At 55.0% G+C, this 22,518-nt stretch overlaps 1 protein-coding gene across 1 annotated transcript; it reads right to left on the bottom strand.

Annotated features, from left to right (window-relative positions):
- Positions 1-1,688: 1,688 nt before the first annotated feature.
- Positions 1,689-12,394, bottom strand: wg (Wnt family member 1 wingless). The gene is made up of 4 exons (XM_033330330.2): positions 11,741-12,394; positions 8,455-8,717; positions 3,245-3,519; positions 1,689-3,159 (listed from the first exon to the last, which is right to left on the bottom strand). The coding sequence occupies exons 1-4, from the start codon at positions 11,932-11,934 to the stop codon at positions 2,602-2,604; spliced, it is 1,290 nt and encodes a 429-aa protein (XP_033186221.1). The 5' UTR covers positions 11,935-12,394; the 3' UTR covers positions 1,689-2,601.
- Positions 12,395-22,518: the final 10,124 nt, after the last annotated feature.

Below are 22,518 nucleotides of genomic sequence, written 5' to 3'. Positions count from 1 at the left end.
AGAAAGGAAACCCGAAGGGTTACGAGAAGCCGGGCAGAATGATAAAATCGGTGCAGGAAGGCGGGCGAAACGGCACGCGGCGCGTCGTGGCCGATCACACGCGCGTGGCATCCCTGATGGGGTCCTGTACACGGTGTGACGCGAGCCCGTGTCTCTCGGGGGCCCTCGATTGTCAACCTCGTCGACCGAATTTCGTATTCGTCCGGCATAATGAGCCTCTTCCGCTGAAGACGAACCTTCCCGCGAAACCGTGAGACACCGCGGAGTCTCGTTCGTTCGCTCGTTCGGCATCTTTTCTCGGGGCCTCGAATCCCCACGTTAAACGGTATATACCGCCGATCGTGGTAGCTTCCTCCTTTCGACTTCGACCGACTCCGACGATCCAAGCAAATCAAAGTTCGGCCGGATAACGCGTAACGCGGCCGAAAGTTCCGCGAGAAGGAGATCGACGCGCGGTTCTCGAGCATCTGCCGGCGAGCAGGCAGAGTCGCGCAGAGATCCTTGGGAGATTTAGTTCAGCAGGATCCTTGGAAGATTCCGGAACGAGCCGCACGCGTGACGGTATGCGTAATAATAGTAAAACCGAATGAATCCACCTTCGCGTCCGGTATATCTCGGTGGCTTTCGGGCTTCTTGGAGCCGTTTCGTCGACGACGACGAGGTTGGTCGGGGAGCGTAACGAGGGGCAGGGGACAGAGAGTAGCATCAACACAGCAGCGGGTAAAAAGGCTGGCTGGCGAGGCAGACGGTCGCGCTGCCGGTGCTCGAGTGACCGTGATGGAGACGAGGGGGTGGCCGGTCGAGATCAAAGGCACCGCCGTGAGAAGTGGCCCGGCTGCTCGAGATTCTTGTCTGCCGGGATGGTGGGAGCCCCTCGCGCGGCAAGAATTTGTTTCAGTATCGCGGCGAACCTACCCTTCCTGGTGCCACCTAATTCCATCGTGCGCGCTGCCGCACGATCGCGGACCGTTGCGCGCGACTCGGTTCGCGGGAGGAAACGGCCGGGTCACGCGGTCCTTGCGAATCGATCGGCCGATCGAGGACCGACGTACGTTCGCCGGAGCTCTCGATCGTGCTCGATCGACGCGCGGACTCTCTCGGAATGCGCTTACAAGTGGAAATACCGATCGTTAGGAAAGAACGGGGACGGGAGCGGCGGAGACGACGAAGGAGGCTGGATACGGGTCGCGGAGAGAAAGGGACCAGGAGGAGGCAGGGGCGGCGGGAGTGTCGGAACCATTAGCGCGGATGCCTGTTCGTATGCGGTCAGAATCCTTTTATCCCGTACGGAGATTCCTGCGGGATTCCTTCGTTCGTTATCATCGCGTGCAGCGCGCGGCCAAGGAGAAACGAAACAAGGCAGAGACGTAGGAGGAAGGAACGCGATGGGAAACGGTCGTTCGTGAGGAAGGGAAGCGGGAGAGTGTCGAACCAGTCCTCTCGGAGGCACGGGCCTCCCACGATATTCGCCCGGTGAGGAGTTATGAAGTCGTCCAGCCGGAGAACCAGTTGGCTATATTTCGCGAGGATAGGTGCGCTCGGTGGTGCGACGCCATCGAACGACCAGCGTTTCCGCGGAGACGCCGCCGTCGTTGGATCTGAACGTCGATGACGGCGCGTCTTAAAAGGCCAGCGTGACAAAAATAACGCCTGGAAAAATCTTTCAACTCTTTCGTAGTCGTCTTTATTTCCTCTTCTTATACCTCCATTTTTATAAATTACAAAGAGTCAAGTAAAAAAGTCTACTGTGCGTTACAAGTATCGTAAAAAACCGTTTCTTTGCTCGGAGATAGAGGTCGAGTCGTCTAACACCGGGCTAATGATTTTTCTAATTCTACGTGACAGCGCCGCGCGAATCCAAAAGTAAGGAGTTAACAGGAAGAGACGTATAAAAATAATTTATTCGCACCCCGCGGAGCGTGGGCTTCGTCTCAACGGTGTCGACTATTTACAACAGACTTCTCGCGCGACACTTGGACGAGCGCGATTTTCAAAAAAATATATATATATATATATCTATACATCTGCATATAAATTTGTGTATTTATATACCTATGATCTATGCATATATACAAGTACGCGATCCGAAGGATCGGAATAAATAACGAGTATAACGAATCTCGCGGTCCCGCGTTCTCCCTAAAATTAAGAAGATGCCGCGTGGCGAAGCGATTCGAAGCGAAACGGGGAACAAAAGGGATTATCGTATGTACAATGCAACGACAACTCGCCGATTATTACGTCTAACGTGCTAAGATTACGATCGCGATCCGATAACAATTCTTCTCGCCGTCTCAGTCTTTAGTACGCGTCCGTGGAACGTCGTAATAAATATACGGCTTAGATCGTTTCGCGTAATACTGGGAGACAAGGAGCAGCAACCCGCTCGTAACTGCAGGCTCCGTCGCGCGGCTCGGTCAACCTGAACGGGTGAAACTGAACGCAGAGTTGTTCGCGGTAGGATCATCCGTACCACCTCTTCGACAACGTCGATGATCCAGCGATCCACGCGAGACTACGGAAACGTCCTTCGCCAGGAAGGAGGTAGTCTCTTCGGGAGAAAAGGGACCGAGTGTAGAGGAGAGAGAGAGAGAGAAACGCCTAGAGGCACGTGTGTATCGTCTTCTTGATTCTGCAGAGCTGACACTTGACCTCGCAGCACCAATGGAACGTGCAGGCGCATCTCTCGACGACCGTCACCTCTTGCGTCTTGTAGCCTCTGCCGCAGCACATCAGGTCGCAGCCGTCGACACCGATACTCGTGTCGTTGCACTGTCTACCGTGAGTGCCGAGAATGCCAAGTTTCGGGTTCTTCTCGCAGAACGGCGGCGAGGGCTCCAGGTAAACGAGATCCTTCGGACCTGGTGGTTTGTGCTCCGGGTTGTACGGCTTCAGCTGAAAGTTGTACCGGTGTCGACGACCCAGACCCTCCCGATGACCGTGCACAGAATTACTCGCCGAATTGCTCACGATCGCGTTCCCGTTGCCACGCACCCGATCCGAGTTGCTCACCATAACTCTGGAAGCGCCGTCGAACCGATCCTTCAGGTTATCCCCGACCACGCGAAAATTCGGTAGCCTCATCCAGCAGGTCTTGACGGTGCAGGAGCCGGACATGCCGTGGCACTTGCACTCCTGCCGCATCTCCGAGGACACGTGCTGCGACAAACGAAACGACATTTTTTTCTCTAGACCGCAAGCAAATTGATTGGTTCGGCGAGAGAAGGACGGGAGAAAGACTTACCGCTCTGCCGGCCTCGTTGTTGTGCAGATTCATCTTCTCGCGCAGATTTCGGCCACGCTCACCCGTGTCGACGAATTCGCGGGAGAACTTGAACCCGTAGCCGATGTTGTCCGAACAGCCACCCCATTCCCAATCCCGCGTGCCGGATGGTGGCCGCGATTGGTGGGTATAGTCGCAGGAGCACGACTGGATGCTGCCCTCGCTGCACGCTCTCGCGATGCTGTGAGTCACGGCGGCGCTCGTGATGGCGTAGATGAAGGCGGTCTCTCGACAACCTGTAACGACGCGACACCGTTAATGTCCGTCGAATCGATTCCTCCCATTCGTTTTCTCGGCTGTTCTGCCGCGCGTCCACCGATCGAGCCGGAAGCGCGCCGTTGGAGGGAGGAATCGCGCTGCCGATCAAGCGGACGAAACTTTTGCGACGGCGGACGGGAACGTGGGAGGCGAGCGGTGACGTCAGGCAACGTCTCAATCCTTGGCCGTTCGCGTGGACTACCTGCGCGCGCGAGATTCACTCCGCACAGGTGTGGAAGGAACCCACGACGACGTGGTCGAGGGAAAAGAACGCGCCACGGTCTTCCAGCGAGAGACAGGGACGGAGATGAGCGGCTGGAGCGAGAACGGGACGAGGAGGAAGGAAGAGAAAGAGAGAAAAAGAAAGGGAACGCGACCTTAACCCTGAGTGGGCTGACCCGAGAGGCACCTCGACCTTATCTGCATAAGGCGCAGGTGCCTGGCGGCACCTTTGCGGCCAGCCGACCGAGGCACCGCGAGCTGCCTCCGATCCGAGGAGTCGTTTCGCCAATTGCCACTTTTTTGGCCGCGCAGATAACACCGAGTTATCGCGCGATACTTCGACGAGCTGTATCGATACGTGAACGAGGTAAAGAGCATACGCCGGATGGAAAGGACGCTCAAGGATGGCCGGATCGAAGCATCTGTGGCTGAACAAAGTAAGACGTTAAACGGTTCCGGAGTGGAAGAAAAGAAACCGGTATTGGAAACATAATCAAGCGCATCAAATTGTAGAGCTAGATTCGAATTCGTCACGAGTGTTTTCCGCGCCGGGCTGTCACTCGGCAGTAGGCAACGTTCGCGTTCACGCGGTCTATGCGAACCAGAAAAGCAGCCTTCACGCCGAAATAGAGGAAGAATAGAAGGAGGTAAGGAAGAGAGGTGGAAAGAAAGGAACGATTTTTCCTAATCCCCGAATCCGAAGCGAAGACCGGAGGCGAAAACGGTGGTCGACGGGAGCGACGGTCCTTTCCAGCCTCGAGGTAACACACGAGGAACAGCCGACGGCGAGGCAACGCAAGATTTACGCCGTTCCACCGCGTTACCGTGCCGGATCTTCGACCTGTCTCCCCGAAATTTCATCGGTTACGGATATTATTTCTCATCATCTCCGACTGCCATAACGAAAGGATTACACGGCTGGTGGGAGTTTTTCTCGCGAAAACGCTCCGTTATGAACGCGTACGAACGGGCCGCGTTGTCGACGATGAAATCATCGGGATACTCGGAGCGTTTATCGTAGCCGTTTTTTCTTCACGATTTTATGATCGTCAAATAGTCGATGGTCGAGATAAAAGGTGACGAGGCGAGTCGCGAGAATGGCCTTTCAGGCGAAAAATCGTTATCGAAAGAGAACACGGTTCGAGAAGAAACGAAAAGGGCGAAGGGAAACGCGGCGAAGCGAAAAGAGAAAAGCACGACTCTGAATAATCCCTAGGGATCCATTGTTTGTCGTCGTGGACGAGTAGCGTGCGACCACGGTTTCGTCATTCGACGGGCGATAAACGGTTTGACGTTCGCTTTATCGGCCCGTACAAATAGAACGAACAAGGTGGAGGAACGGCTCGTTTGCCGTAGTGCAAACAGTCGGACGCATTGCTGGAAAGTTTTGGCTCGTTTGCGCATCTGGTCGTTCCGTACCTGTCCGTCCGGAGGAAAATCGACGACACGGCGACGAGTCGAGTTTCGCGATCGCGGTTTTGCAAAAAGCGAGCGCAAGAAAGGATCCGAAGGTCCGAGATTCTCGACTTAAGACTAAAAAGGCGTCGACGCGAGATCGAGCCGAGTGACATAGCGACGTGGCTTTACGACGGTTGTCCACGGCCGTGCTGAAATTCCAGAAAGATAAAATCACCGGAAATTATTGCTACCGCCGTGAAGATCCGGAGGAAGTCGGACGACGATCGAGATAGATAGATAGATAGATAGATACATAGATGGATAGATAGATGGATGGATAGATAGATGGATAGATAAATGGATAGATGGGTAAGTAGATAGAGAGAGGGAGAAAGAGAGAGAGAGAGAGAGAGAAGGAGAGGCGAAGAACGCGCGATTGGTCGAGACGAGCAACGTCGATCTTCGAAAAACTGCATCGACAAGCTCGCATCGCTTGAATGCAAAAGTGCTGGAGGATAGGGGACGAAGGGGGCACAGAGGGGGGTGGAGAGCGGCGCGAAAATGCGATCGCCATATAGGCCGCGAACTGCCGCGGGAACTCGTACCGAGAAGCGTGGAAGCAAACAAGATGTAAAAATCACGGAGGACCGATGAGGGGCAACGGGCCCATTGGCTCGCGGCTCACGTTTTCGCAAGAAATCGTGGCGTGCCGTCGACACATGTAGCCCATCATAGGCCGCGATTTATGGCGGCGTAACGCCGTCGTAAAAACCCGATGACGGGTCTCCGTATAAGACGCGACGCTCGCGCGCCACGCCGTTCCGATATCGATCGCGAATTTCCCCTGTAAATGGCCTCCCGATCCTCACCATCCTCTCTCTCCGTCTCTTTCGATCTCGATCTCCGAGTTCGCCAAGTGCACCGGATGTATCGTCGTTCATGAGCGCGCTCGTGCGCTCCGATCGTTTTCGTTCCGCGTTGCTCTCTCTGCCCGAGCGGAATTCGATGCGAGATCCGTGAAATCGAGGGAAAACGCGAGGCCAGCACGGAGGCCTCGCGAGATTCGCAGTTTACCGAGCAATTAGACGAGCACGGAGCTCGGCTCGGAATCCACGCGAGGCCGACACCTCGGAACGATGCGCGCCGCAGGGGAAACGAGAGAGAAGAACCGTGGCCGGAGAAGGAGCACCAACGAAACCGAGGGTAGACACCGATGCGGTAGGTGGCTCTTGGCGGCGAAATGATTACAGGCCGCGAACCTATTCACTACCAGCTATAATATCGAGTACAAACGCCTCCAAAAGTATCGCGGCGTTCTTTCGGGTTGGACACGCGCGGCATATTTCTGCCGTTCGAGTCTCGAGGAACGGACGTTACCGAATCGAACGGATCTCGTTCACGGTCGAGAGAAATTAAAAGAGAAGAAAGAGGAACGAGAGTTCGGATGAAAAACGAGAAGAAAAGCACACGCGTCGTGCGTAATCGTTCGACCCCCTGCATAATCCGGAAACGACGGTTTAGGTCGTCGCGCGGCGACCAGTCTGCGCTAGATCCCCTCTTCGATCTCTAAATACGACGAGTACGCACGAGCATTACGGATCAAAGATAACGATCTACTCTTGAAAAGCTGTGTTTCCCCTCGCGGGCGCAAACGCGATCTCTGCCCCGAGCAGATCTAATCTCGGGTAAAAGGGACAGAGACCGGATCGCGATCGAAAAGAGAAACTGGTGCTCCCTGATCGAGTCGAAGTAAAGGGTGGAAGGCCGAGGCGCAGTTTCTTGCTGCATCCAGGAATCGATGGATAACTTGATTCTCGCAAAAAGCGTTCAGAAATTTGATTCCCGTTGGACCGTATTCCGATTAGGCGACAGAGACACGGGACGTATTGGAGCGCGTCGATGCGTGGCGTCGCGCAAGGGTTACGCTGCTCCGATCCATTTCCTCTCCGCTATTTTGTATCCCGTGCTTCTTTTTCGGTTTTACCAGCGCGATAAGTGGCCATATGGGGACACCGAACGTAATAGGGCGGGAGCGGGCCGAGCGAAAAAGCTCGGCTTACAATCGCCTCGACGAGATCTAAAAGAGCCGCAGGGGAGCCAGAACTGGTACGAGAAGGTCCATTATCAGGTTGCAAAACATACATCTGGTCGGTGAGGGCACGTGCCCGGAGCCTTCGGACCAAGGGCACGCCCCTTTCGATCCCCTCGTTCCTCTCCGCGATCCTGATCCTCACCCTATCCCATCACACCGGTTTCCGCTACAACCCTCCGAGCGGACACCCTGTCGTCTTGGAATAATCTTCCGGTCCAGCCGTCCCGGCCACCCCTGTTCCCGCCGCCGAATTTCGAATAGCCGATGTCCGCGGTTTTGCCAGGCCGATTGGCAAAACCCTTTGATCCGTCGCCCGGACGAAACACGTGCGTTTCCATTCGAGATAGAAAAAACGCGTTAGTCGACCGCTCGTATCCGTGACCGATTTACACTACGATGAAATTAATCGCGTACTAACTAACGAACCGTAATCTAATTACGTTTGTACCTTAATTACACGGCTGAAGGGTTAGCGTTTTACGGTGCTTCGCGAATCGATCGACTAACGATATTACCGCGTTGAAACTCGACCACTTTGTATAGGTTATTCGGCGATCGTCCCGTCTATCGATGATGCGGCGCGATTATCGGATCGTCCGACGACTTCGAGCGACGCGCGGTCGCTCGCAGCGGCGATAAGCTGGTCGCGAATCGACGCCACGAAATCACAGATTCGTCGACCGCGATTTCAGAAACCTCTCTCCGTTTCTCTCCACTAGCTCGTCTTTTTCTCGGTCTCTTTCCTCGAAACCTTGTCTTCTGTAAATCTCTATCGGGAATACCGGTTGTCGGAGACGACCACGGACAATGGGCTGTTTTTTGGAACGTGGAACGAGTCCACCTTATGGTCCGTTATACATGTATATATGGACGCGGCCGTTTTATCGCGAATCTCGATTCTTCTCGAATCTAGTCCGAGTGGTAGCCACGGCTCGAGAGAGGGAGGGAGGGAGAGAGAGAGAGAGAAAGAGAGAGAGAGAGACAAGAAGGGGAAAGAGAAAGAAGAAAGGACTCGAGCCTCGTAAAAATGTTTGCTAATTTCGTGATCGGTCGCGAATATCGTTAAGAGCGAACGTACGTATATCTTTTGATGCCAATTAGCGAGACTCGCGCCGCTGATAATTTTCGAGCGGCAATTAACGAAACCGGTGATTGGTCGAGAGAGAAAAAGTAGCGGCAAAGAGAAAGGAAATGTGCTTACCTCTGTCGACGATCTTGCCGAAGAGGTTTTTCCCACGAAGAAAATTCTTGGTCGAACAGTTCCATCGACGATTGCGAAACTGATGCTGGCACTCGGCGATCGCTTGGTTCGCACCCCTAGCCACGGCCATTAGGACTCCTGGGTTTTCCCTGGCCAATCTGCGCTGCTTTCTCCTCAAGGTCGCGTACACTGTGGGATCCATGTGAAGAGATGCCGGGGACATTGGCAAAAAATTGTTGGGCTCTCCTGCCTTGGCGATTCCCCTGGGAAGAAAAGCGAACGAATCGCTTTGTTTAGTTTCGTCGCGCGTGTTTGTCGTTCGATAAAGAGAGAGAGAGAGAGCGAGAGAGAGAGAGAGAGACGTGTTAGACCGTCTTCTCGAGTCTTTCGACCGAATTCTGCTCGGGATAGCGGATCGGAGAAGGATCGAGTGAGATCGAGGGACAGGGCCTGGCTTAGAAAGCCGACAGCCGCCGCGCGAAAGACACCCTTCCAAACAGAGATCGCGTTAACGAAGAGTTTTGACAGCGGACGCTGACGGTGGAACCGCGGAACGCGGTGTTTTACCACGACATACTTTGGTTCTCGCGTACAGCGAACCGTGCGAAATAGCCCGTTCCGCGATTCACGGTCGAGATCGCGCGTCATTGATATTTCTCGTGCGTTCGCTCGACGCTAATTTGGTTTACGCGTAAAAACGGTATATCGAGAGCGGCTGGAGAGCGGGAGGAAGAGAGAGGAGGTGAGAGACGGAAAGGGAAGCGGCGTAAAGAAGAGAACAGGGTGGAGGAAGGGGGGAAGGAGCACGGAGAAGGATTAGTTCGAAAGACGAAACTGGTTCAACAGTTTCGGTCAACGGTAGCCGCGTATATATAAATCAAGCTGCCGCGCGAGTTCTGGCTGCGAAAGAATTCGCGTCTCGATCGATCGAGCGTCGCGCAGAAAAACGCTCGAGAGCGGTCTGCCCGCGTCCCTTCGTGGGAAGAACGTGCAAACTTTAGAGAAACGTCTGGCGTGCGCGCACGCGGCGGGATCGGGACCTTTTCGAAATCGCCGGGAACAATCTTCGCTGGCGGAGACGAGGCTCGTTTACGGGGCTGCCGTTTCGCTACGCGCGAGACGCAGCCACGCTTGGTTATTTTTCCTAGTTGAGAATGGAACGCGTTGGAAAAATAGCTCGCGCCGGTAGGGATCGGATCTGTCGTCGCCGCGCACAATAAACAGCTGATCGTTGTGCTCGAATTTCCGTCGACGGTCCGTTGTCAACGAGTTACTTGACGCCTAGCAGAGACAGCCTACCAGTCAGTCTAGAGCAGCTAGACCGCGCGATACCATACCGCGAAAACCCATCTGGCTGCGACCGAGATCTCTCGTTGACACCGTGCCAGCGAGTGTAAATAAACCGTATCGCGATACACCGCTCGTAAAAGCAGCGAACACGCGGAACACCCCGGAACTGGCTACGCCGGTGGTAGCGGCCACTCGACGCGATCCGGCTCTGTTCGACCGATTTTCCGCTCTTCTGTCGGCGTTAGCGGCGCGCGTTCGCTCCGATCGCATCCAGGGTGCGGAGATTCGAGCGAAATCCGGTGGAATCTCGGACGAAGCACGCGCGATAATTACTCGAGAGACTGGATACCGAGCGCGTGGCGTCATCGTGGTCGGCATTCGCGTCTTTTTCCAGTGCTTTCGTTCTCGCAACCGTAATCTCCTTTCGTCGATGCGCGAAATTCTTACCGCGCTCGATCCGTTGGCCACGAACGCGGCGACGAATCCGCCGGTTCGAGCGCGCGCTTGCTCACTGGAACGTTTATACGATGCATTCGATAAGCGATGTCCATAAATAAGCCGCGCTCCGGACCGGTTAGGATATATCTATTGCTTGTAATTTACGTCGGGCAGAAAGCTCAGGGACGACTCTCAACGATCCTGCCCGGTTTCTGCCCTTTCTCCCCCTCGCTTCTCTCCATCTAGCCTGTCCACGTGTTTTCTGCCAGCGGACACGCCACCACCACGAAAATAATTTATCGACCGGCCAGGGCTAATAACGATCCGGTGCCACGCGCTCCCAGTGACAAAAGGCTATATTAAATTCGCGCGATTATCGCTGAATTAATTCTCCCCTCGTCTGCAAGAATTCTCGACTCGAAATCGCTCGTTTCTTTCAACAGTCGAACCACGTATATCGACCGATGGGATCGCGATCGCATGTGGAACGATGTCGCGAACCAGGTTGAGACGTCACGAGACTCATTCGACGATGCGACGTCTTTTTCACTCCGTCCCGTCGACCGACTTAACGTCGCCCGCGGCTGCCTCACTGCCGCGGATCGTCTGATTTTTCAACGATCGAGCGTCTCTCCGTGTCGGCTGCTCGCGATCGAACGGTTGAACGGGACCACCCAGAATCGTTGTCACGCGTTTCGCCTAGCTAGCGGGAACGTGCGCTAACGCGATAAGTAATACCCTGTTACCGGCAAATATATTACCGATCTGCCAACGATATCTATGGAAGAAACGTCGACGAGACTCGTAGATGTAAATTCGACCGAAAAGTCAATCCGCCTTTCGCCGACAAGTCTCCGGCGATAAATTACGCTCGACTGCGAAATTCGAAGCAGGTTGTCGTACGCGTCCACGCGAATTTACCGTCGTATTAGATTAATTAATTCGTAGGTAATAATTACTTGCGCGTCGCGGCGGACGTGCGTGGCGGTGTGCTAAATCAACGCGACTGGAAAAGCAATCGAGCTCGGCTGATTTATCGCCGACACTTTATCGTTATGCGGATACTTCCGCGGCTATCTCTTTCGGTTGCGAGCGAGCAACCACGCACGCACGCACGCTCGCTCAGTCGTGCACCGCCAACGTTATTTATTACCCGGCTAATGAAGTTAGCCATTATCTAATATCCATCCAGCGTTTTCTTGTTCCTGCGACGTGCGCGCGCTTCAACCTATGAGAAATCATTGGCGGATTGAAACGAACGAGCCGAGACTTATGATTAATGAATTAATAAGAAGGCGCGCGAGTGTCGCTGCCACCGTTAGCTCGATAAAAGACGCGAGACAGGTGTTAACACGGCTCTTGCCGGCCCGCCTAATTAACCTCCAAAGGTTACATCGACCAATACGCGAAAAACCATTTTCCCTTTTGACTTTTTACCATCGCGCGACGGAGGCGCGGTCGAGGTCGATCCGTCGCGTCGATCCTGTCATGCGCGCGGCGACACGCCGTCCTTCTCCGCTTTCTACGCAGCTAATATTCGAAGTTTTTTCTTACTCACCACCACATCGACCCTCTTCCACGGTTTTTGTTCCTGGTAATTTCGGCGATGGAGGCGTGTGTCGCCACCGCCAGAGCGCCGATGATCATCCAAAGCCTCATTTTCTTTTTCTTCTTCTTCGCGATCGAATGCAATCGCGGCGCGCAGATCCTATCGCGATTCTGATCGAGCTTCGTCGAGCGGCGAAACACCATGCACCAATGCTCACTCACCGTATTGCGAACATCACACGATAATATTGGGGAACGGCGTCGCGCACATAGTAAGCGTTCGTCGTGGACACACTCGATGAAGACGGAGATGCACGTGGTCGATGATCGTTCGACGAACGTTCAAACCATCGTTCAAGACGACAATTCGGAGTATTCCGTGTTTCGGAAGGAAGGAGGGAGTCGTCCACAGCTGCCGGTGTCCCGATCGAATGCACGAAGCGTAGGCAACAAGCGGTCAGCTGTCAATGGCAGCAGCACGATCGCAAGGACCGTAACACCGACAAGCGACCGTTCGTTGGGCAACTGTAGTCGGTAGAGCGGGCCAGATGACGTCGAGTGCTGGAAACTCACCCCCCGAAGGGCTTTTTTTCGAGGGGTGGGTGTCACCCTTGCCGAGTTCTCGCCGAATCAGAAGTGGTGGGAGAGGCACGGAAAGGCCGAAGGATACCTGGCAACCCTCATCGACGTTTTCCGTCGGAACAGGCTAAAACCGGTAAGCAGGCCGGTAGCCCTCAAATCGTTCGTCTCGATCCTTCGTCGTCGTCGGCGTCGTTGTCGCGTCGTATACTCGATCGTTCCTCTTTTCTTTTCCTCCGTCTTGCTGCGCGTCTCGTCGCGTTTCCTTTCGTCCCGTCCCGTCTCGTGTCGTCCGGTCTCGCGTCGTGCAGCGAAACGGAGCAACGACGATCGTCCTTGTTCGGTGTTATCACGTATCGAGAGGGCGAGTTGCCGCGTGACGAGTGCGCGCGCGATCGATCGACCGATCGGCCGATCGAACCAACGAATCGCCGAACCAACCGAAGGACCAACGAACGAAACGCGTTACGTGCAAGCGAGCAGCCAGCAACGAGCGAACGAGCGTCGACCCGCGAGAGAACGCGCCAAGGGGAGACTCGTCGTTTCCTTCTCTTTTGCCCGGTCTCGGGGGGTACGGTACCGACTTGGAGAACCAATACCCTTCGACGGACAAGTATAGGCCTCGGCTAGCGACTGCACGCGCTCCTCCGCGGAAGAGCCGATCTCTCTTCAGAGAGAGAACGGAACCTTCTCCCCTCTCCACCCCAAGGCTCCTCTACGCGTCTCGTTTCTTCTCCCCCCTAGCGGACTCCTTCCTTCTCTCTTCCTCCACGCTCCGTGCTTCCTTCTCTTCCTCCTTCCTTTCTTCTTCTACTCGCTTCTCTTCTCTTCTCTTCTCTTCTCTTCTCTTCTCTTCTCTTCTTGTCTCTTCTCTTCTCGTCTCTTCCCTTCTCTTCCCTTTTCTCGTCGTCCGTCTTCTCTTCTCCGCTCTTCGCTTCTCTTCCGTTCCGTTTTCTTCTCCACTCCGTCGTTCGGCGCGACGCCGGCAGCGGCGTCCGTTTCCCCTCGACCGCTCGATAGCCGGACCCCCCAACGCCGATCGAATCTCGCCCCGCCTCTCTTCGTTCGACCCCGGCCCTTCTTCTTCCGCTCGATCTTCCGATCCTTCGATCCTCTCTTTCTTCGTTTCTGCTTCGCGACTTCCTCCTTTCCTCGATTTCGCGTTGCGTCTCCTTCCCCCTTGTATTTTCGTCACTCGGGTCACTCTTGGACGAAGCGTCCTCCTCCTCCTCGGCGATCGCAGTGCTGGACGTCGATCGCGAAGAATATACAGCGAAGTAGAACTCGAACGTTCGTTTACGGCATGAACGTCGGTCATAAAGCGAGATCGGCGAACGTTTTTCCACGAGGGTTGTTCGATCGCGAGTGAAACCCGCGGAGGAGATGAAGTTGGCAGCTTCTGGTAGACGTCTCTTCTCTCTGCTCCACGTAGTCTAGCACGTGGCTTTCAAGGGGAAATGGCGGGCGGTCCTTATCAAGGCCACGCCTGTCGAGTTCCCCACTACGTTCCTCGTGGTCATCGCGCAAGGAACTTTTGTCGAAGCTCTCCCACTCTCCGAAAACCTTCCCAGATATCACCCTCTCTCTCTTTGCTTCTCTCCCCCCTCCCACTATCGCGCTGCTACTCTTTCCCCGTTCGCTTCTCTCCCCCTTCCTGGCTGCAGTCGAGTACGAACGCCGCGACGCTCTCTCACTCTCCTCGACCTCCCCGTCGCCGTTCTCCGGAGCGTCTCTCCTTTCTCCTCTTTTTTCATTCATCCGTCGAGAGGCTCTCTCGGTCCCCGTTCCCCTTTAGCCGTCGCAGCTGGTTCGTCTCCGTTCACGGCCCGCTTCCGTCTCCCTCGGTTCGACGTCGCGAGAATGTACGAATCGAAAGGTAGAGGTGCACACATGCGTGTGTGGGAACGCGGCTCGGAATGCGAGAAGAGAAGCGCGCCGCGCGTACCTATGGATCCGCGAGCCGGCCCGTAGCGGACCTTTTTCCATCGCTCTCGCGTCTCCCGCTTCCTTTCTTCCGTGCGCGACCGCGAATCCCGCGACCGCGAGCGGAAATCGCCAACAGCTACGTGTCGCGTTGGAAAACGAAAGTTCTCGAAGGGAGCGCACGGAACGGTAGTCGCACGGAAGGTGGATGAGGGGAACGGGCAGGAGGAGGAGGAAGAGGAGCGGAGGAACGCGGCGAAGACGAGGCAAGAAAGAGCAATTTACGGGCGACGTAAAAAGATCGGAGCGGCGGATATTCGGGAACGAGGTCAGCTCGCAGCGGTCGCAATCCCGACGAAGAGTTACGGGGAGATTGATCGGCGTAAATCGTCGCGGCGACGAGAGCGCAATTACGTTTTTGTCGACGCGTATCCACTCGCTCTCTCTCTCTCTCTCTCTCTCTCTCACACACACTTCAGCGTTCTCTACGGATCGCGCTGGAAACTCGGGCGGAGGGAATGGAGCGGACCCCGAGTTTGTCGCCGGCAAGATCCCGGACAATTATACCGCGGGAATGCTCTCCGCTGCCGAACCTCGCGATACCTTTCTTCCCCGCCGTGTTCTTTCGCTCACCGTTGCACCACACGCGGTCGACCGCTGACGTCTCCAAATTGATCGCTCGTCCGCGCCACGATAAAACCACCGGGCTTCTTTGTTTGCCTTCTTGCATCCATGATGTCGCGATAAGGAACCCGGGAAAATGCGAATCAAACGCGACCTACGAGCGAGGATTCTGAAAGGAATTATAACGACATGTTGGAAGACTGTCAAATCGGTGACGCTACCTGTAGTCGTCTACAAGCAGTTAGCTCCTTTATTTACGTATCTATTTGAACGAATAACACAGTTTGGGAAAATTAACGCAAAAAGAGACGGACGAATACCGTATTCGGTCATGCCGTGAGTAACGCGGTGCTTCTACGAGTTCAGTTGAAAAGTATATCTCGTAATACGTCGAGGTATTACAAAAATTCGAATCAAAAACTTGATAGGAAAAGGTATTGAATCGCGGTAAAAGTACGGGAAATTTCGTCATTGATCGATCGTCGACAGGTAACTTTTTATCTTCGTCCGGGACGAGAAAAGCAACGAGTGCGTTACTTATAGGACGACCTAGTACGTAGAGAACATACGGGGCGTGAAAACAGCAAACAGAGTCAAGATGTATCGCGTAACGTAGACGTTAGACGATCTATAGCAGAGCGAAGAGAAGAATCGGGAAAATCATGTTGGCGAGTACAGAAATCAACTGGAAACGCTGTTAAACAAACGTTTTAGTACCCCGCGAGATCATAGAACAACGTCTGCGTCAACGTGTCAGACTCGTTTGCCCTTATCTACTTGCACATGCGTGTAGCGTACTCCGCGTTCGTTCGGTCAAGTAAGTAGTATGCTCGTTGTTTCGTTTCGCGATCTACGGCAAAAAATGATCGCCATTCCTTCCTTTCTCTTTCTCTCGGTTCATCGTATCTAACGATGTTCGAGCGAGAGGAAAAGTCGGTGCGTTCGAAAGCCAGATCCGACTGTAATTGCCGCTAACGTTGGCGACTCGAAGCGGCGGGTGCCGCGGGCAAGTTGGATGCGTTTCTTCTCGAGCTCGCGTTGAAATAATCGCGGCCGAGTCACGGGCGAATAAGCTGTTAGCGAGCAGAATCGCCGAGAGCGAGGCCTCGGTCTCGCGTGACAGACTGTCCGCGCCGATTGCTCGCTCGGCTCGACGCTTACGGTAATGACTTAATGTCGACGAGTTGTACAATGTTACACGAGGCCGCCTTTTTCCTGGACTCGGTGGTAACGTTGCACGCTGGTTCCACGCGTGTAACCGCGTTTCGACGAAAATAAGCAGCGTGGCCGGCGCGAACAGCACACGCCGCTTCGGAGCAACGGGGTAAAAATAAGCGCAGCTATTCGAATCCGCGCGAGTGGATCTGGCGCGTGGCTTTTAGAGCGGATACCCTTTTACCCGACCGATCGATAAATCAATTACCTTATCGATTTCTCGGCGTATTCGTGTACCGATTTAGACGCGCGACACATCGCGGAAGGAGGTAAGATTCGAAGAGGGTGCGGACGAGCACGTTGGCGATATCGTTGGAACGAGAAGTTCGGAAGCGTGGCGATCTAACGCGTCGGGATGCTCGATGCCGATCGGGTCGAAGAGGTGGGGCGGCGAACCGAAGAAGATGGTGGAAGAGGCGCGGCGAAACGAGACGAACCTCGGCAGGGCGAGGGTAGTGGAGAGCGGCGAGGAGAGGAAGGGTAAGGCAAGGTGAGGCAAGGCGAGGTGAGAGCGAGATAGCTCGTAAATCTAAATGCCGTGTTCAGGAGGAAGGAGGCTGAATAGGTGTAAATGAAGTTGCGGCCTGTGGCCCGCCGCAAACTCGACCGGACCACCCCGCATATTTTGTCTCCCGTACGTGCTCGTCCCGAGGTTCGGGCCGCGCGCAACTAAATGCTTCCACGCGCGGTATCTGTTGACCCGTACGTCCACTCTTCGATAACAAAATTGCCCTGACTCGATCGTCGACTATGTTCGCGAGCCTGGCGGTTTTTCCTCCTCGCTGCATTTTCCAAGGTTTCGTCGATTAATCCGATTTCACGGATCGCACTGCCGCGAGTACGCGCGTGACATCGATTTTTATCGGCAGGTGTCATCGGTAGGAGGACTCGTTCGTTCTTGTTCGTCGAAGATCCGCCACGAGGAAAGCTTTTCGAAAGATGGATTATCTTAATATAGGTTAACGTTCATCCTCATTAGCTAACTGAATGGATGGGTAACAAAAGGCTGACGGGTCTAACAAACGCAAGGATTCGTTTGTTTCGGATGATCCCCGGCTCTGTTCGTTTTCCTTTTTCAAGTGGCAAATCGGTTTTCATCCTATTTTCTGGATTACCGTCTCGTGAACGATTTTCCCTTCCGAAGCGATAGGTTTATAGGAAACACTGACAGCGATTCGGTCCGAGGAGCCACGAGCCGATGAGAGCAGAGGCTATCCTCTTTTCACAGTGGCTCGTCCGCTGGCAAAAAAATTCGAAGGACGCGCGGCCGGAGAGCGCCGGATCCGGAGAGCAGTCGTTGCCTCGGATTCCAAACCCCCGACGGGGATGAATGCAAAAACCTGAGCGTCGTTGGACACGAATCGAGCGGGTCTGGATTCGGCGAAAGGCGCGCGGGCTCGTGTATACGGCCTGTTCGTAGCTACGAATAGTCCGTGTGTGCGTGACCGTCTACGACCACCCGGGACACCTATGAGGGGATTTCTGGGCGGGGTGCGAACGCGTCGGTGGACATCAAAGGACCTGCGATAGGTAATTATTGTTTCTCGATGCCGACCAAGTGGAACCGTGAACGCGGTGGCGCCTGCACGATAGGCGCTGCCATTCTCACCCTCTCTTTCTCTCCCTTTTTCCCACTCTGTGTTCCCTCCTCGCCTCTTTCCCTCGTCTTATCCTACTCCATCGTGACAGCCAGCTTTCTTCGCTACAGCTAATCGCTGGAAACGAATAGCGGGACGAACCTGCTTTCCCGGACATTCCTCCGGACGCCCTTAATTAAGAGAACGCCGTTCGACTTACCAACGATTCTCCACGGTCTCGCATTCCGTTGGTTCTCCGTTTCGCAAGGTCGCCCTGGTTCTTGAATCGCGCGTCGCGTAGCCTCGCCACGAGGTCGACCTCGCCCCGCGGATCGTTCAGCACGCGCCTGCCGTTCTCGATCGTTTCCGTCGCCGACGCGTCGCGAGACCGGGAAATTACCCCGTAATGTTCCGGAACGATCCTGGCAAAAAGGGAACAGCGCCTCGTGACTCGACAAAAAAGTCGCGAGGAGTTGCCGCTCGATTCTGTCTGGTCGTTCCCGAGGACTCGAGAGATCGTAGGCAGAAGCGAACGCAGAACGACGAGAACGAAGCTAGTTTATCGGTTCTAGGAAAACTCGCAAACTTTCGCGGATGAAGAGATTCGCAACGGAGATCTGACCAGCGGTGAGAAAAGGGCAGACCCGAGGGAGGGTCTCTCGTCGTTGAACTCGTTGCTCGCAGCTCGTTCCGCGGCTTCGTCGAACGATCGTCTCTTCCGACCTTGCTTTTCTCACCTCCGTCCACCCTCCTCCCCTCGATTCTCCGTGCCACAATCGACTTAATAAATACGTCACGCCGAACGTGCGACTCCAAGCTTCGAACCACACGAACCGATTTCACGAGAACGAAAACGCGTGCCGAGTCGGCTTTACCTGAGACCCTGGCCTCCGACCAATTTCGACGAGTAGGTACCTGGAGCATCAACCACCACCCACGGGGCTTGCACGCCGAATTATCCCTTCTGTTATGGGCAAACATTTATGTATTTATTGCTGGACAAACGGCTGGGGCATAATAACCTCACGGACGTGATCGATACGCGTTTACTACTGCTTCGGTATTTCGCTGCAGGGTCTCCGTTCTGGGAGCAGGGAAAAAGAGACAGCATCCAGATACCGATAGAAACGACCAAATGAAAAGAGAGGACAAGCGTATCGCAAACGTTCTTTCCAACTTTGGATAAGAACGTGACGTGACTTTTTCAATTTGCAATGCCGCTATCGAACGGAATCTTTTTCTTATCTGATGTACCCGGTATAACGGTAACAACAATAGGAACGAGCAGAAGATTAGAGAAAAACGCGGCTGAAAAGCGCGATATCGATCGAAATGCACGGACCCGCTACGAAGCGTATAGATCGAACGAGCCGTTTACGATTCGCAGGGGCTCGTAACTCGGAATAATATTCGAATGGACTCGAAGCGCCTCGAGTCCATCGTCGAACATAATGTTTTCATTAGGTCGCGATCATTATCTGGCCCGGGCGAACAAACGAGCGAATGCCAGGGGGCGCATAACGCGCACGTATTAAGACGAATGGTTGCCCCGGTCCGGTAATTAATTACGGCCTCCCCCAGTGTTACTAATATTAATTAATCCCGTTGGAGCCGACGAGTCGGCCCGGTTCCGCGCGGACCGTGCGACCCCGCGAAATCGATTTCGTTCGCGCCGTTTTCTCCGCTCGCCGCGCGAACGTTCGACTCGTCGACATTCCAGGCGACAGTCGATTCCAAGGTGTCGCCGATCGTCGTCGATTTCTGTCCGCGGATCGCGTCGTCGAAACCGGGTTCGAGCGTAAATTCGTATAACGGCGCGGCGTTGGTTCGATCTCGAATCGACATTCGACGCGCGTGCTCGCGAGATCATCCGAAGACGGAGAGGAGGGCGATACGATATGGAACAATAACGAGTCTTGGGAACCGGTCGATAAATCTCGAGGCTCCCGTCGATCGAGCTCGTCGCTCGTGAATCCTGCACGGAACAGCGGAGACAAGCTGGCTGAGCGGAAGAGAGGGAGAGAAGAAGAAAAGGTCGAAAGAAGGGTGTAGCTGGCCGGAGAAAAAGAAATAGAGACGCGTCGACGCATTCTTCGCGTGACGGGACGCGTTAATATCGATCGGTCGATCGTCCGATCTGCCAAGAAATGACGTATCGCCGAACGCAGCGGGCCTGCCGATTCGCGGATCGAGGGAAAAAAAATTTACGAGGCGGATCCCGCGGCTGGCGCGAACCGATCTGCCCGGAAAGATTGCCGCTTCTTGTGCGCGGCTGTTCGCGCGTGCCACGACGCGTCGATCCACTGTCGGCCATCTCCGGGACGGAAACGAACGTGTGCGCTCGTGTCACCGAGAAACAGACGTCTTGGTTTCGCCTCCGGTGCGACAGCCTCCACGCGCAGCCTCCAAAGGCACGCCGCGTTCCGATTCGAGGGAAACGCCACCACCGATGGAATAAAAATCGTCCTACGGGGGAATCGATCAAAGGTTTTGCGCCCCTCTGCCTCTCGCGTTCCATCTTTCGTCGAAATCCGCCGCCGCTACTCTCCCCGTTCGAAAACTGGTCGTCGACCGCCGTGTTTTCCGTGTTTCGCGAATGCGGTAGTTTCGCGACCACCCCGTAGAAACGGCTCCGCGACCAGATCGAATTTTTGTTTCATCGTTGCTGCGAGCGGCACGGCGTCCGTCGTCGTCCGTTTCCCGAGGTCTCCGCCGAGAGGAAAAAAGTAACGAATGCCGTGGGCGCGCATTAATAAATCGGCGTGGACGCACGGGGCGTAGATCATCGTGTCGCGGGCCCACGATCCACGCGGGGATCCATGCGAGGTTCGGCTTCGGACGATGTACAGGGTGAGAGGGGGGAAGAAGGGAGGCGGATGAAGATCGAAAGAAGGAACGGACGGAGGGCACGGGGGACACTCCTCTTCTCCTCTTAATTGCTCCGATTAATTAGCCACCACGGTTTCGCTAGAGCTAATGGCCGGCCGTACGTTTCCTCGTGGCCCCGCGGACACGCGGATATATACGTTTTAATAACGTTGCGTTAATCACGCGACACGCGAGGCGAATCGGCGAATGGCGCGGGCCTGGAACTCTGGAACTGGCCCGGGGCGCATTCGACCGTCCCGCGTGCGCGCTCCTTCCTCCTCCACGGCGACCTCTCGGCGACCTAACGCCAGAGAGCCCTCTTCACCGAATCTCGAATCACGAAGATCGTGATCGCGCGAGCGCGCCCCGAGATCGAACCACCCAGGATCGATCCATTAGCGCTCCGCGGGACGCGTTCCTTCGCCGTCATCGATATCTACGATTCCCACAGTGAGTCCCGAAAGGGTCGAAGACCCCCTCGAAGCCTCCGTTCGGTAGGATTCAGCATCGCTCGATCGCTCATTTTCCGAGCTGCCCTCCGACCGCGGAGAGACTCTACCGTGCCACCGATCATCCATCTATTTCCATCGAGAGCGGTTCGAGACGAATGCAATCGCCGTTCGCCCGTCGACTTTGTCATCGAGCGCACCGGTTCGAGGAAGAGGCTGACGCGAGCACCGTGAATCACCGGCTCGGTGGGCCGCGCGTCATTTCCGCAAACCGCTCGCACGGTCCAGAGCGTTTACGCGAGAATCACCTTGACGAGTCATCTTCGTTAATGGAAATAAACGAACGTGGCGTGTTCGATCGCGTCGAAACGAAAACCGGATGCCGCGTGGAAGGATCGCGAAACGATGCGTCGACCGACGCGAAGTTTTCGCCCGAGGCGATCCGCGTCGATACCGTTCGTAAGGCAAACGAAGGCGAGGAAAGGTATTTAGGCGAGCGTGTCGACGACGTCGAAAGGTAGAGATGAAAGCGTCGGCTGCGAAAACGGACGAAACGGTCACGGATGGGCATCCGGTGATCGGCCACCCGCGAGCCGACGGAGACGTTAAGGCGCGTGAAAAATCAGAAATGCTTCGGCTACGTGGAATCCAAAGAACAAATAGGTGTAACTATGGTTCCCGTGGCACGGACGGGTACGACGACCCGAGTTCCTCTCGGCCGTTCGTCCTCCTGCGACCACCCGTGCGCGGGAAACCAACGCGTACGGTTTTCGAACAACCTGCTGGTCGAAATTTTTCTCTCGCCTATCGAGACTACTCGGCACGGTCCGTTCGCGTGAGAGACGCGGCCGGCAGGCAGCGGAGTAATTCGAAGAATAAAGTTATTACGCACGACGAAGCGAGAGACGTGGCGGTGATCGTCGGGTTGCGGTATTCGCGTCGTTCTTACCCGGGACGAATCAACGACCGTCGCGGTAGGTAAAAGACGCGCGGTAATGCCGGCTCCTCCCAGCTCCAGCCAGCTCTTCCTCCCTTCGAACGATAATTAGGCGTCCTGTTGTAATTTCGGCGCGAAGAAACGCGCAAACAGGTACGCTCCACGGGCGGTTTTCTAGCGTGCTCCGCGAAACCCGTGCAAAATCGTTAATAATCTCGGAATCGTGCGAACGAGGCCTGGACGAAAAGACGGACGATGCAACTAGTCGGCGGCGAGGCGGCGAGAAAATAGAAACGTTCGGAAGATTTGGAAGGCAACGACGCGCGGCCACCGAGCTCCGCGACTACATTGTGGTCCAGGGACGAATTCCGAATTAGCTATCCTCGGTGATTTTCCATTGAACGGTCTTTTCGAAGTGGATGCGCGTACGCGCAGCTCTACCTCCGTGGCTTGCCTACAAATATTTGTTGAATTTGTCATAGCCAGGTGAGAGTGGTGGCGAGAGTCTTTTCCCTGGTCGTCGGTCAACCCGGATGCACGCTAGTTAAGACTCGGTCAAAGGGGAATTTGCCCTTCTTAAACGAAGATCCAGTGACACCCACGGGGGCTGCGTGGA

This window comes from Bombus vancouverensis, chromosome 7, assembly GCF_051014615.1.
Source record: "Bombus vancouverensis nearcticus chromosome 7, iyBomVanc1_principal, whole genome shotgun sequence".
Taxonomy (NCBI): Eukaryota; Metazoa; Arthropoda; class Insecta; order Hymenoptera; family Apidae; genus Bombus; species Bombus vancouverensis.
The sequence above is the reverse complement of the archived record's forward strand: the minus strand, read 5'-3'. Positions and strand labels throughout refer to the sequence as shown.

Coding starts and splice junctions, on each gene's coding strand:
- wg (XM_033330330.2), bottom strand. CDS start 11,934: ATGGTGTTTCGCCGCTCGACGAAGCTCGATCAGAATCGCGATAGGATC. Junction 3,520..8,454: donor CGGCAAGATCGTCGACAGAG/GTAAGCACATTT, acceptor GCGTCGTTACAG/GTTGTCGAGAGACCGCCTTC. Junction 3,160..3,244: donor ACAACGAGGCCGGCAGAGCG/GTAAGTCTTTCT, acceptor CGTTTGTCGCAG/CACGTGTCCTCGGAGATGCG.